General features: G+C 45.6%; 1 protein-coding gene across 2 annotated transcripts in view; it reads right to left on the reverse strand.

Moving 5' to 3' along the window:
• Window positions 1–14,652, reverse strand: part of Rab14 (RAS oncogene family member Rab14) — a 61,405-nt gene that overhangs the window by 39,616 nt on the left and 7,137 nt on the right. For both annotated transcript variants that reach the window (XM_084608886.1, XM_084608887.1), the window contains exon 3: window positions 4,242–4,308. In XM_084608886.1, the coding sequence (XP_084465012.1) occupies window positions 4,242–4,308 (67 nt within the window). The remainder of the gene's footprint in view (window positions 1–4,241; window positions 4,309–14,652) is intronic.

Genomic DNA, 14,652 nt, shown 5'->3' on the forward strand with positions numbered 1-14,652 from the left:
CAAAGAAGAAAAAAAGGAACTGTGTTCCACCAAGACTTCCCCACTCACATGTAGCCTGAATAGACAAATTTCACAAAGCGCATGGTGGTTATCGGAAGTAGCAGAGCTGACGGCTTAACTGTAGTCCTTTGCGGCATCACAAGTGGCAACCCGCTTTCCTTCGAAGGTTTGAACGGCCCTAGATTGGTCACAACACTAAAAGCATTTTAATGTATTCAGAAAAGGTTTGTGCTTCTGGCTGCCTGGCTTGACTTGCCTCGTAATTCTCACTATGTTAATCCAATTCCACTCGTTCATGTCATAAAACCCAGTTTTTTCTTGTCCTTTTACGTAAGAGAAATAGACTGCACTTGCCTTTCTATTTGTTACGGTAACAAATATGCATCAAACTTGAAGCTTTTTGACATTATGCCTTTCTGGATTAGTTCTCACTGTATAAAGAATGTGTGGTCATACTTCTTTGCAACGAGCATGGATAGAGTTATTCTACTCTATCAGTGTATTGTACTTTTATCAGTCACACTAACCAGCAATTGCCATTACCATTATTTTGTTACAAGAAGGTCACGCAGCATGTATCCTTGTTGCATTTTGTAATGAGGCGCTAAAGTTTCATGTTCCACTCAACACTTCCCATGCATTGGACCACTTAACGCAAGGTTTTATATTTATAATACGGGTAGCGTATTTGAACAATGTATTTATAAAGACACATTCAAGAAATACTATCCCTAAGAGGACTCACCAGCTCCTAGGCAACTCAGATTCGAATTCTATATGCCTAGATGGCAGCATTTACGCACCATTAACAGGAGGTGAATTTAAGGCGTGTGAATCCCGCTGCGACACCAAGGTATGTACTAGTTCTCCAGAGTGTGCAAAGTAGTACCGCTTGCCTAGGAACGCAACACTGATATGTGGTAAACTGTAGCGAAGCCAAAACAAAGTATTTAGTGTGGGAGGATCCCTGGACATTGTCAGCAGCAGCATGCATCCGCCAGAACACTGCACATTTGCTTCTCTATGAAGAAAAATGTTTTTGCTCAACAAAGCAATGAGTTAAAGGGCCAATAAATATATGCAGTCTATGTGGCTTTGAAGCAGAGCCTAGGCATGACATTTGTGCCAGTACCTTCTGTTGCCTCAAACTGCTACCAACAATCGCATGCCAGTCTCATTGCATAACAGTATAAAACGAAAACAAAAAAAGGACTCTAAAGAAAAGAGAAAAAAAAAAGTTACTATAATGCTGAAAAATCAATACTCAAATAAATTGCTCTAGAGGTAGTTTCTTTCATGTTTTATTCATTGCTTACAACTCCAAACGCCAACAAATTGAACTATGGAACACACAAGAGGTATTTTTTTGGAGAAGCCCAATAACTGCGTAATAACACCATGCATATTGACGCTAACAACAAATTTACTATTGCATAATAGCTTTCTTGACATGACTGAGCTTTATAGACTGTTTTGAAATAATAAAAATAAAACAACAAAATCTGGCGTTTGTACACCTGACCAAATATGCATGTATCCTCTATGGGCACTTGCACTGGTGAGCCCTCTTAAAGGGGTATTCACACGGGGGAGAACCCCACCCCTCTCGACCGGATGTTGTGAAAACGAGCCGCCTTCGACCGCTGGAACCGGTTTCCCGGGGGCCCCTCGGTGGTGGGGGCTTTTTATCCGCTGGCACAAAAGCTCCCCCGAGAAGAGGGGTGTCCGCGGCCTTTTTCGCTCGGCTGGCAACTTCGCGGGTCGCGCGCTAAGGTAAGCGCGTGATTGTAGTTGGGATTCGGTGGTTGCTGGTGGCAGGAGAGTTGCCTGACCGGGCCGAAAGCGCGACCAGCGCCTTCGTCAACTTTGACTACTATTTTTTATTCGCTCACAGTGAAACAAGAAAAACAGCCAGATATGAAATGCTGCAGGTGACGCTGTAATGGCTAGTTGCCTGTGGCGCTCTTGCTTGCGCGACAAGTTGGGAGCCAGCGACTTTTAAGCAGAGTTGCAAATTCATTCCCTTTTTATCCAAAAACCTGAGGCAAAGAAAGGTCGACGAACGACGCGCTGGAATGCGGGAGCGACATTATGACAACGGCTGCACAGGGACATAGAGGGCCTGAAATGGCCAGGATGACAGGAAACCCGACGGTGGGGCAGAGGATCAAGAAATGTTTGGGGAGGCTGAGAAGACATTGAAGGAATTACCTACCCAAGAATTAATAGTCTTTTGTCAAAGTATTCGGTCCTCTTCGAATGCCATTTTGGCTTGATGAAACAGCATTACTCCGACAAAATAGTTTTAAAAAATGCATTGTGTCAAACAGATGTCCCTTGCAATGTAGCGATTTTTCGAAAGTGTTTCAATTGTTCAACCATAGTCTTTTTAATGCCGAAACTTGGCTGCTTCGGCATCAGAGGCGTTAGGTTATCATTACGCTCGTATGTGATGCATCGCTTGGACATCGAAGCGTGGACCAGAACTGTAGCGCCTGTCTGGTGAAAACTCACTGACACGCCGTATGGATGTATTTTATGCCCTCCCGTTTCTTTTGTATATTGAAGATTTATATTTTAAACTCTTTCTAGAGCATTTCGTAGTGCTTGCTGACAATCTTACTGCGCTCATAGCAAGTGACGCAGTAAAAAAGAAACCTTACATCAGGATCAGCTTTTGGAATGCTTGAGTCAGGGCCGGAAAATAGGTTTATAAAAGTTATTACAAAGGAAACAAGAGCTGCACTATCCTTAACTCAAAATATATAGCTATTTGTAATAACATAACCCCAGATTTGTCCTGGGAAACTGGATAGGCATATATCCAACAGGGCGTCGTATTCTATGAAAGTGTGGATGTGTGTGGCACTCTGTTTATGTTGTGGCTCCGGTGCTTACCAAGTTTTTACGCCCTTATTTTTGTATCGAACATGACAATCATGCAAATTTGGGTGCTAAGTTCCCAGGCAACTTCATTGTGTTCCCATCTCCCCCTTCCTCATTAATTATCCGGCACGACTACGCTACCTGCAAGGCCGACTGATTGAACCCGGCTGCGGCGAAGCGGCGACAGCGCAGACGCACTCTACTCGGCGAGCGTTGAGCCTCTGTCGTCTGGCAACAGTGACACCCCTCTCGTACTCCGCCACCCGTGTGAATGCAGGAGCAAGGGAGGGGGCTCCGCCGGCTGGTGGTGCCCCTGCACCCCCTCCTCGAAAAGCTCCCCCGTGTGAATACCCCTTAAGGGGGATGTGGCTTTTAGTACAATAGAAAAAGCAATAACTCAGTAGCATTCGCCGATGTGCAACCACACAAATACAAATGGCAACTACACAGCTTTGGCATTTTGTTTTAACGCCGCCTACTAAGGCAGGTGCTCTACCAACTCAGCCAGCAGATGGTAGGCTGAGGACAACTCAAACTGGGAACAAGAGTGGAAGTTAACGTGTTCTAGGGGAATCCCCTAAGGAGGAGTTTCATGCAGTGACTTCACCAAGGCATTTTCTCTTGCTTTCTCCTTGGCAGTGATTTACATAATGGGCAAGCATATTTACCCAAAAAAGGCACAGCTGAAGCTAAAAAATACACCCTCACCAAGCTCTCGCCTGCATTCGTCAACCACTAGGTCACATTGAAAAATGTTACAGTTGACAATCACAAGTCTGTCCAAGCTCTCACTACTACAGTGACAGCTCCGTTAAGGACACTAGGAAAAAATGCCGCATCCAATTTACAATCGTTTTTGTGCTCACTTGTCCTGCTCTAGATAATCCTAGCACGTCCCATGGTCTCAGAAAGTAAGATATTTCCAAGGCTATGCAGTAATGCTATTTTAAGGCCGACAAAATGATACCATCATCATAACTCGCTCAATTTAAACAGCTTATCTTAAAGACCAAGGCCCAGGTGATCAAGGCGAGGGCAAACTGACTAATTAAATATACCAAACACACCCATTAACAGGAGAGTGCATGAAGCTTGCCGCTGTAGCTCTTCTCTGGATTTTCGCTTCTCAGTTATGGCATGAACTAAAAATCTGCACAATCTAACGTGAAGAACATTTCAAGCTATACCACAGACTGTCGCTGCCGCTATTGCACACGCCCTTCCAGAGGAGCACAGCATCTTGGTGCTATAACCATCCTGTGTGGCGAGGCTTTGGAGGAATGGGCCTGGCCAGTCACAAAAGTGCCAACAGTTTCAACGAGAACAGAGAGCCCCAATGGGCGTGATGCACTTACTGTGTTTGGGTTGGTAAGGTTCCTGGCATCAGTTAGCCAGCTGCTGAGGTGGTTGTACGTGCTGCGCCTGCAGGCAAACACAGTGGCACTTTGGTGCAACATGTAGTGGCACAGCCCCAAGGACAACATGGTCACTTGCAACTACACGCTGCTACGAAACGTCTCCACACATTCCCTAAAGAGCTAAATCCTTCTCTTTTACCCATAACCCCTTCCCCTACCCGAGAGAACTGGGAGGCGGCCCTGCTTGGCTACCTGGATCTAGCGGCACAACAAGCGCTGGTCCAGCGAGCTCGTGTGGCGGCCCGGACCAATGGACTCCACCTAATATCGTAAGGGGAGCGGCCCACTAAGGGTGGCCCTCCAAGCAGCCTCTCCATTTACAATAAATGCTTTCCACCACCACCACCCTTGTGGTGAGAGTACACCAATATCCTCGCATAGTCACATTGTCACACTGAGAAGTCCTTGTGCTCCAGACTAGTGATTCCAATCACCTCATATTTCTGAAGTAGTCTGCACGCAGAATTCGATCCAATTTGCCCTGCATTTCCCCAACTCGAACCTCCTAAATATTCACAGCAACAAGTGTGACGAAACATGCGTGAAGTTTAAATATGGCTATTTGTCACATGGGATAACTTGCTCTTCTCTGAGAGGGTCCAATGTCAGCATGGCACAAGCGCCCATGCGCGGTAATACTAGGCCCTGCATAACATCAATACGAATGCCATCGAGAGCCACTGTGGCTGTGGACACAGTGGGCTCGTAGGTCAGAAAACCAAGTGCAACGCCATCGGGCACATCAATGCACCAAAACGGCCCTTGCCCTTCAAATAACCAACCAGTGACGTCCTCTAAGGAGGAATCTGGCCACCCTGCAAGCCTTTTATGACCGTATGCTCTGATGTGGGCATCTCTGATAGCTTTGCTACAAAAACAAAAGTACTGAATTTTTAAAACCTGAATGGCCAAAATCAACTTGGCACAATTTCGTGGGGCACTGAATAGAAGAAGTTCAATCAGCCCTGAAAGTGACACGCGAAAAGCCCTCTAACGCAGCACAGGGAAAACAAGTCCACAATGAAAAACTATCCTCTGCCAGCTACATGAGCAAAGATACAGACTAGTTTGATTTCTGCAGGGAAATTTCAATACCTTGTGACAATAATCCGCTCAAAGAATCTATATGGTGCAGAGCCCATTTTTAATGTGGGATGCATTTTACAGTTCATGCCATGCAAATTCAGTGATTTGTCTAGAGATATAAGAGCTTTCATCAAGGTTTAAGTTTCGCGAATCCATCCCATCGCCGATGCGTTTTGATTGGGTGTGCGGCACCCTGCACTTTTCCCAATCTATGCATTACACCGAGAACAACATCCTTAAGGGCGCAAAAATGACACTGTTACATAAAGCACCACGGTAAACCTCAAGAGATTGTCCCACAATGCACTGTTGATACATCATGCTAGTTCAAAGCTCCTGTGCCTACAGCCACAAGATACTATAATAATAGAACTGCGAAAGCTAAACATGTCCAGTACAAACAGTGTCATCACACTCTATGAGAGTTTTACAGTTACAGCCGTTGAATTCTCCAATGGGTGCTGAGCAAAAGGGGGAAGGGAGGGGGGGGTCCCGAAGTACACCATCCACTCTACGGGCCCTATGCACAGCAGCTCCTGAAACGGTCAGCTAGTGCTCTCTCAAGGAAATGCATATCATATGCCTCAATATATCGGTCAATACCATTTCTCACAACAGCTCACAAAATGGTGCCCGAAAAAAAAAAAAAAAAAAAAGTACAGCTAGTGTGCATAGTTAATCAAATGCGAAGTAGATGCGCTGGCACTGTTTACTCCTACTGTGCTTCTATATGCATCTTTACACCTTATTCTTTATTTTGCTTTGGTGCTAAAGGTTCTCACACATATGATTAGACTCTATGAACTAAAGGTATTTCTTACGTCGAGAGCAAGGGTGACCGGTAAAGGCACAGAGGTGAGTACAAGATACTTCACGACGCGGCAAGCAGCCTGGAGCCGACGTCTAAAGAGAACCTCAAGTACACGAAGGCCGAGAGGTGAATGACTCGAGAGAAAGCTGGGGACATGAGTGACACGTGACTACTCAGTCCAGAGTAACACATGTCACTCTCTCAATGGCGGCAGGTGTGTGACCGCTTCGCCTTTCCACTGGTATGCACAGATTTCTTACACCACTGCGAACAAATCATGAATTGCATGGTATTAACTTTAAAGGCACCCCACATTAAAATTGGGCTTTGCACTATATAGGATTGCCTGAACAGATTGTGTGCAACCGCTCCGGCTCCTCGTTGGCTAAAGACCCAACTCCAATGACACATCCCGAGTGCCAGTGCTGAATGTCGGCGCTGTTGGCGTATGCAGGAACCGGTTTGCACATGCGCATGGTACGAGACTCCAGTAAACTCAAGCGAAGCACTGAGATCTGCCCATGGTAGATGCCGGTGTCAGATTCACACAGGTGCCCCAAGCTGCTCACTCACGCATGTTTCTCATTGGCATATGGCTCTCCATCCCCGCATGGAGCGGCTGCTTTCTGGCCAGGCGCGAGGTTCGCTTCTCGATGCGCGCTCAAACGTAGCATGAGGTGACGCATAATTCCATCTCCTCAACGGTAGGGTCCCGCAACTTCTTTCTCGTCACTGATTGTCTCTCAGCAGGTTAAACGGCGATAGGTACCGAAAAGTGTCTCTGAACGCAACCTAAAGCTAACATACACTCACTGTAGGCAGGGAAATGATTACGGTGAAGGTAATTGATTAGTGTTACCATTGTCGCGCCATCACCTCGTGGCTCTGTTCACGGCTGGTTTTGCGGCTATTAAGAAGTAAAAACACTTCATATTGAAACCTAAAGGGGAACACTCCCCAGGAATGATCTTGGTAGCTTATTTTAATGTTGCGGTTAAAACTAAATTTAAAAAAAAAATGAAGAAAACAGGATTCGAACAAATATTTTTTTCGCTTAGTGCTGAGGCAAGTAGTGACAATCCATTACGCCACTGAAGCAACGAGTACGGCAAGCTTTATAATCCCACTATTATTCCTTTTTACCATATTTCCGCTATCTGTCACCAGGTGACACTGCTCAGAGGACCCTACCGTTGAGGGAGCGGAATCACGCTGAGGTGACAGAGTCACGTGACAGCAGCGGAAGAACCGCCCCAGTGCAGAGTTCCATGAAGATGTGCACTACTTTTGGCCCCCGCTGACAGCGCCGGCGCTCAGGAAGTGTCGTTGGAGTTGAGCCTTACGCCGTGTGACGCACACCGCCACCTTCTCATTCACGTTTGAAGTTCATGGAGAGAGAGGAACAAAAAGCAGCCTCGAACGCACATTGGCGAAATCCATGATTGCGGCTAGTAGTACTATGCACTAAAGAAATCACTACTTTCATCCTCTGCCATGCCCTGCCCAAATATAAGCTTTTTCTCGTTCTGCCATTTCCAGACAACATGAATTTGCAACCCCATGAACCATGTCATGAACAATGGATCAGTTTAATAATCCATTAAGTTGGCTTCTTGCTGCCCTAATCACTGCTCATCAATAGAAAAAATGAGGATGAAATGCCCAATTATTATGTCACCACCTCACAGGAGCACTTAGTTTGAAGTGAGGACACAAACAGCTACTATGGTACAATGTAAAATTTGACGATTTGCCATCAACAGGCCATCTATCAGACTGGGGTGTGCAGCCATACAGTTCCATTTTCGAAGCTTTGTCACCAGTCTGTGGCAAAAGGCGGCTATCAGCTGTGCACACCAACCACACAGCAGAGATTACAGCTGCATGCTGCTAAGAATGATGAGTGCCTCGATGCTAATGCTTTCTAATTCTTTTTTTTTTCAAACGCAGTTTGTCACTCCAGCACCAATGCATGCTTCCCCTGCTTCATCTGTGTGTTACTTGTCATCCAATGTGGTTTGAACAAGGTAATTTTGTTCAGTAAAGACTAATGTGACAGTTTGGCTTAGCACTGACATAACAAATAACTCCACTGAATGCTGTCATGCAGAACTAAAGTGACTATATACACTACAGTCCACATATGATACCATATTTAACAATATATCGCTTATAAGGATCAGATTCTTGGGATTTATCAGCTTTCCCCTTTCCCCTATTTAAGAATAAATAAGTATAATGATCGATTATCGGTGTTATATCGGATACAATGATAGCTTTATCGCCGCCCAGTAGACATTTACCCCAAATATTTGCTTGAATGATAAAAAAAAGTAAAATACTAAAACAATGACGTGAAAATGTGACATATGTGGCGAAAACGTACTGTCATGAAGAAATCCGCAAGGTCGATTGCGTGTGGGGCACTATCGTCATCACAATTGCTGCCAGTTGCCAAGCAAAGGATGCGGCCGCATCATTATCGCCATCACAAATTGTGCGCCTGTGGAAGATGGCACCGACCACAACGGCGCGATAACTCTCTAGATGAAACAGCAGGGTTTCAAAGCGATAGCTCTTGCAAAAAAATCACTCATTTACACTATGATTTCAACGATCATCAAGGCTGGGGATGTATTGCGGTTCATCCAGTCGCTAATAGGTTTCGTGCACGCAAAAAGTACTGTCGCCACCGTACGCGCTACTGGAAGCAATGCTCACAGAGATTGTCAAGCGAGCGCGAACTTCCAAAGTTGTTTTATGGCTATTGGTGTATCTTGTAATAAAGTGTTAAGTGCTCTTTACTATGATTAGCGATGTTCAACCCAATTTACTCGTTGCTGGTAAATGGGCAACCCAAATACAAGGAAAAATACATGGGTGCATGCTTTTTTTTTTTTTTTTGCCGGTCCAGTTTACATTGAAGGAAGGTTGAAATCTGGGTCAGTTAGTACATTGTCTTTGAGAATAATAACCAGCCAAGGGACGAGGACGAAGAGGGACTATGTATGTACACACGGTAGCTTTTTTGTTTTTTGTCGCTTTTATGCTGTGTGTTGGACGTTGAGCTGCGCATGCCTTGCAAGGTTTCTTGGGAAATATTTCAATAAAACACAGTTTTTAGTCCAGCTACCGTGTGTACATCGTCTTTCTTCATCCTCGTCCCTTGGCTGGTTATTATTCTCCAAGACCAGTTTAACAATAGGTTATAACGACTGAATTTTCCGGTTTTCTCAATATCGTTATAAGTGGACTGCACTGCACTTCCTACTGCAGGACTGATGTCAACAGTTGATTACCGGAGGGGCAAGGCAGAGATCAATGCTGACGAAGCCAACAAAAATTTGGCAGCATCAGTTACAACAGGAGCAGGACCACCCCTTTCACAATCCCAGCCGTGTAATGTTGCTCAAAATGTGATGTCCACAATGACACAGTCTGTTCTACCCTAGTATGCTCGTTTTGTTGAGCCCAAGCACTGTCGCAAACCACAAGCGTGAAAACGAAACCACGCCATGACGTTGGCATCACTCCATTGTCCCCTACCTGGTTCCGAGCTTTATGCCTCTCATAAACTTCCACCTTGTCCCTCTAGCTGAGGATGCCACGCGGTGTCAGCACAAGTTACACATTCCCATTTGTTCTACATTATTGTGGTCCCTCCGCTGCAGCACCTTTCTCAGCTGACGTGTCCACTGCAACTGAGAAGCAAGACCAAACCTGCATCTTTCCTTTCCTCATACTAATTTGCCATTTTTGCTTCATGCTGGCAGCTTATTTTATAAGATGGTAAGTTAACCGATGTGTCATGCTTGCATTATAGTAACTAGCTGGTACTGCTTGGATATACTGCAATTTGCATCGCTACTTTTAGTTTTGGTAGTTAGAAAAATGGGCGCGTGAGACTCACTGTCGTGACAACTGCATGGTGACCACTGTTTACAAACATGAGAAAAAAAAACAAACATCTACAAATAGGGGTGGCAAATTCTCCTGAAAAAGAGGCAAATTTTCACATTCATGCCTTTGTTCTCTTCAGCAAATTTGCAATGATGATGCTAGCTGAGCGGCATTAAATGGGCAAAGTGCTGTCATGAAGTGTGCATGGGTCATTCGAGAAATATTTCAAAAGCATGCGAGTAGAACACATTTCATTCAACACTGCATTTCAGTAAAAAATTGGATGCGCACTACACACCAAGTAGTCCATTGTGCTCTCAGTTATAACCAATTTGTTCACCAACTAAAGTAAAATCTCACTAATTTGGCCCCTGTTTATTCAGAAATTTGGATAATTTGAACTAGGAGCACAGCCTTGCACAACCCGCATGTAGTTTACGATGTCAGATGCTTGGACAGAGACGGGCTCGCACCGCATGCCGGTTAGTTTCTGGACACAGACACGCACACATGTAGAGGCATGACCTACAAGGCCAGTGATTGTCCAAATAGACCTCCCCCAACTGCATCAAGCAGCAGTACCCATGCACCTCAGGCATGCGCGCTATGGCAGGTGCAACAATGATCACAAGTTCCCCATCGCCAAAGTATAGCTGAAACGCATCGTTTGTTTTGCTTCTCCTAAATTGACACCATCCCTCCACTGCCATCAGCCAATCTAGATTTCCGCCTCACTAGGCTTTCAGCTTCTTTTTAGAATAGCGTTACACATTTCTAACGCTTATTTCTCTTTCTTGCATACATGTGCTTCCTCCACTCTTCAAGTACACTGAAACGTTGCATTTTGAGGACATTACACCACGCCAACATCTTTAAAACTTGGTAAGGCCGTTTGTATAGAGCCACCACTGCTACTGTGTTGCATGGGGAAAAGGGATGCAGAGGTACTCACTATTTTGGAGCAATTCTTAATATTCCCAACAGTGTATGCACAGCAAGACGCTTCAAACTGCAAAAAATCTCAATACAGCTCAGTTTTCATCTCAAATGTATAGACAACTATATGCCAGGCAGTTATTAGATAAAACTACTGAGATGCAAACGCTTTTCAGCATTTTCTTTAGGGCCATTAAGTTTTTTGAACTTTCGGGTAATTCAAACATTCTTTGTGGTCCCTACAAGACCAAAATAACGAGATTTTATGGTATGCAGCAAGTATGGTTGTAAGCAACCCTTGTGATAAACGCTGCTGTGGTCGCTGTTGACTTTTGCACTTGCAAATTGCTTTGCGTGGTTTCTCAGTGGAAAGTAATCGGTATGTTTCACTCAACTGTAGTCTACAGCCAACTAGCTATAACTGTAGGCTGCAGACTACAGTTCGGTAGTCACTACTTTCTCGAAGAAGATCCCGCCTTGCGTGCCAGAGCCTTATGTACTATGTGTAACGAAATGCGCTAAGAAATGTTTCTTTAATGAGCCAAATAAGAGGTGACGCTGGATGCATGAGGCACTGTGATATAGGTCATCTGAAAGCCCATTCGCTTTTCCGCTCCACAAAAAGTGCACCGACAACATGCATGCATGCGTCCATCTGCATTAGCATGTACTAGAAAGAAAAAAACACAAATTTGCAATTTTATCACGCCTGCAGCTGGCCCAAATCATGGCTGAAGTCAAACGAAATTATTGCATCGGCCGCCTCATTTAACTAGCAAAACAGAGCATGAAACCAAATTAACATCTTGTGGGTCCGTGCGTCGGGTGTACACCAGCCACATGTAAACAGAGCTAGTGTTTGTACCAGTCTTTCGCTCTATCTGTTTCACACTGCTTTAATTACGAGACTTTCCATTCTTGGCTATGCTTGCTGCACTGCTTTCACCGCATTATTGAAGGCAGGGTAGTTTTGTCACTCACCAGTAAAGCCAATCACCCCTGGATTACTAACGAGGGCTTCAAATTTGGTAATGCTGCCGACGGGAATAGCTCAGACTTGGCCACCGCATGTAGGGAAGTTTTTATGTGCTGCCATGTTTTTGCAATGCTATTCCAACAGATTTGTAAATGCTGCACCTTCTGCCCACGGCCGAGCTTCCCAGGGCGCTCAAGCGTGAGGTCTCCTCGATTTGGCTGCACTTTCTGCACGAGTTCACAAGTGCTGCACTTTGATGCTCGATTTGGCACGTGCAGGGCGCGCCACTAGCACCGTCACACTTGATTTGACATCGTGCAGGCGTTTTAGTGCACGCGTTCTTTGCACGCTTGCACGCGCACCGTAGCCAGTTCACGTAGTGCACAAGTTCTGCAGCAGACGACATGCGCGTGCCCGTAAATGGTGAAGAGCGGGAGGTTTTCCCCATGTTTGATGACATCGGCTTCCACGCCATCGGAGAGCAAGGAGGGTTGCTGTATCAGACGGAAGGTAAGTGACACGTGTTTTGTGGATTGACAGCGCAGGCATGCGGCCCGTTCAGTAATCACTTGCGGATCCATTTAACTTTTGTTTTCTACATAGACGGCATTCGCGTAAGCGTAAGCGTCGTCTTCGCGGAGGATGACAACGGTAGCTAAGTAATAGAGGCTGCGGTTCCGGAAGGCGGTCATCCGAAGCAGCTGCAGACCCTGAGGCAAGCGCCAACGCACAGTTGCCGCCCGATAATGAGCGGGAAGTGTGGGAGAAGCGCAAAACGCTTTAATTTCACAGTATAAAGAATTAAATGAGCTTGTGGGGAAAAGGTCCAGCTTTAGGTAAGCTTTTGTAGTGAATGCTGAACAAAAACTTATTTGCAATAGCACCTGCATGTTTAAACTAGGCCATAAATTTATTTCAACCAAGAAAACTAAATTACCTTAACTTGTAAAACGTTCGCAGCACAAAAAAAGAGCGGGGGAAGGGGGACGAAGAAACACACACGACAGGACGATGTAGTAGAAGAAGAATACTGCGTTCTACGTTTTCTTTTTTTTACGTGCTGCTAAAGTTTTACTAGACTGATTAATACCAGCGGGCCCAAACATCAGTGTTGCACCTTAAATTGCTTGCGCCCTTACATGCACGCGCATTACCCAAGCTACGGAAACTATTGTTTATACTTTCTGCTCCAACCCATACAGAACAAAGAAGGTGATGTGGGCTAAACTTGCCGCACTAACTAATGCGGAGTTTAGGGGCAATCTGACTTATCTGCAAGTGGAAAATAAGTGGAAGTCGCTAGAGCTACGATATAAGAAAACAAAAATAAACAATTCATCGGGGCACTCGAGAGCGAACTGCGATTATGAGAAGTAAGTAGCATTCAATGTCTTCTTCGCCTCTAGCTTACAACTTGTAACACCTGGGTTAAACTTTCCAGCGAGCTGTCGGAGGTGCTTGAAAAGCAGCACCACATCACTCAGACTGTGCTGCTGACGCAGGTAAAAGTCATAAGTCAGCAAGCTCCGGAACAAGAGGACGCTGTCTCAGGGTGAGTTGCTTTTATTGGCTATAGCATAACAAAAGCTCATTCTAATGAAATTTTCAGTGAAGAAGACATGCAGGGGGAGCCTGCTGATCCTCAGCCACTGCCAAGCATCAGCAGAAGGCGCCGCCGCAAGGACACTCCAGTGGAGTCTTTGCTTCAGATAATGATCGAGAGACGCAGAGACTGCAAGGGAGGGACGCCACCAAGACAGAATGGCCCTGCTGCGGGAGCTAATAGCTGCCGTTCGGGACAATAAAGAGACGGCGTAAACAACACTACTATGGCTACTGCTTCATTGCGCAACTGGGCTGTTTTCAGCACCGGTGACGAGCAATCATTTGTCTTCAGCTCTCGCAGCCCGCTGGCGAAATTATCCCGACATCTTCGTTGTCGTTGCCCACGTCGTCAAGATGAAAATTGGCAAATTCGGCCATGAAATCTCTTTCCGCATTGCACTAATTGTGCAGCACGCAGGCACCCAGCACAATCCTGCAGCACTGGAGGATGGTTTTTGCATCGACTAAATACAGTCGCCTGAAGCGCTGTTTCACAAGCCCGAACGTGTTCTCTATTGATACCCTCGGCTGGCTATTTTGTTATACTTCTTCCATGGTGGAAAGCTTGCTCAGTTATCTCTGTACGGCGTCAGCAGCCACGGAAGATGTGGGTATGCAGATATATGCAGGTAGTATATATTCATCTCCACATCTGCTGGCAGCCTCTAAGAAGAAGGAGCTTTCCTTCAGCACGCGGGCGTCGTGCGCGGAGCCCGGAAACCCTATGAACACATCAAGGAATTTGTTGTTCTCGTTGCAGATTCCCTGCAGAATGATCGATGGCCACTTTTTCCTATTGATATAGGAAGCAGTGGATTCTTCAGGTTTGCAGATTTCCATATGGCTCCCATCAATACAGCCAACAGTGTTACGAGGGCCTTTCCCGCCACTCTTAGCCAGGAAACATGCCTTGCTACGGGCCATCTCAGCATCGTCTGGCCAAGCGATCACATCGTCACTGATTTCGAAAAGGAAGTCCAGCACTCTCCGGAGACACAGCACAACAGACGACTCTGTAACGTCAAATCGATCTG

Source organism: Amblyomma maculatum, chromosome 7 (assembly GCF_055883805.1).
Source record: "Amblyomma maculatum isolate TAMU_Amacu chromosome 7, ASM5588380v1, whole genome shotgun sequence".
In the NCBI taxonomy this organism is placed as follows: Eukaryota; Metazoa; Arthropoda; class Arachnida; order Ixodida; family Ixodidae; genus Amblyomma; species Amblyomma maculatum.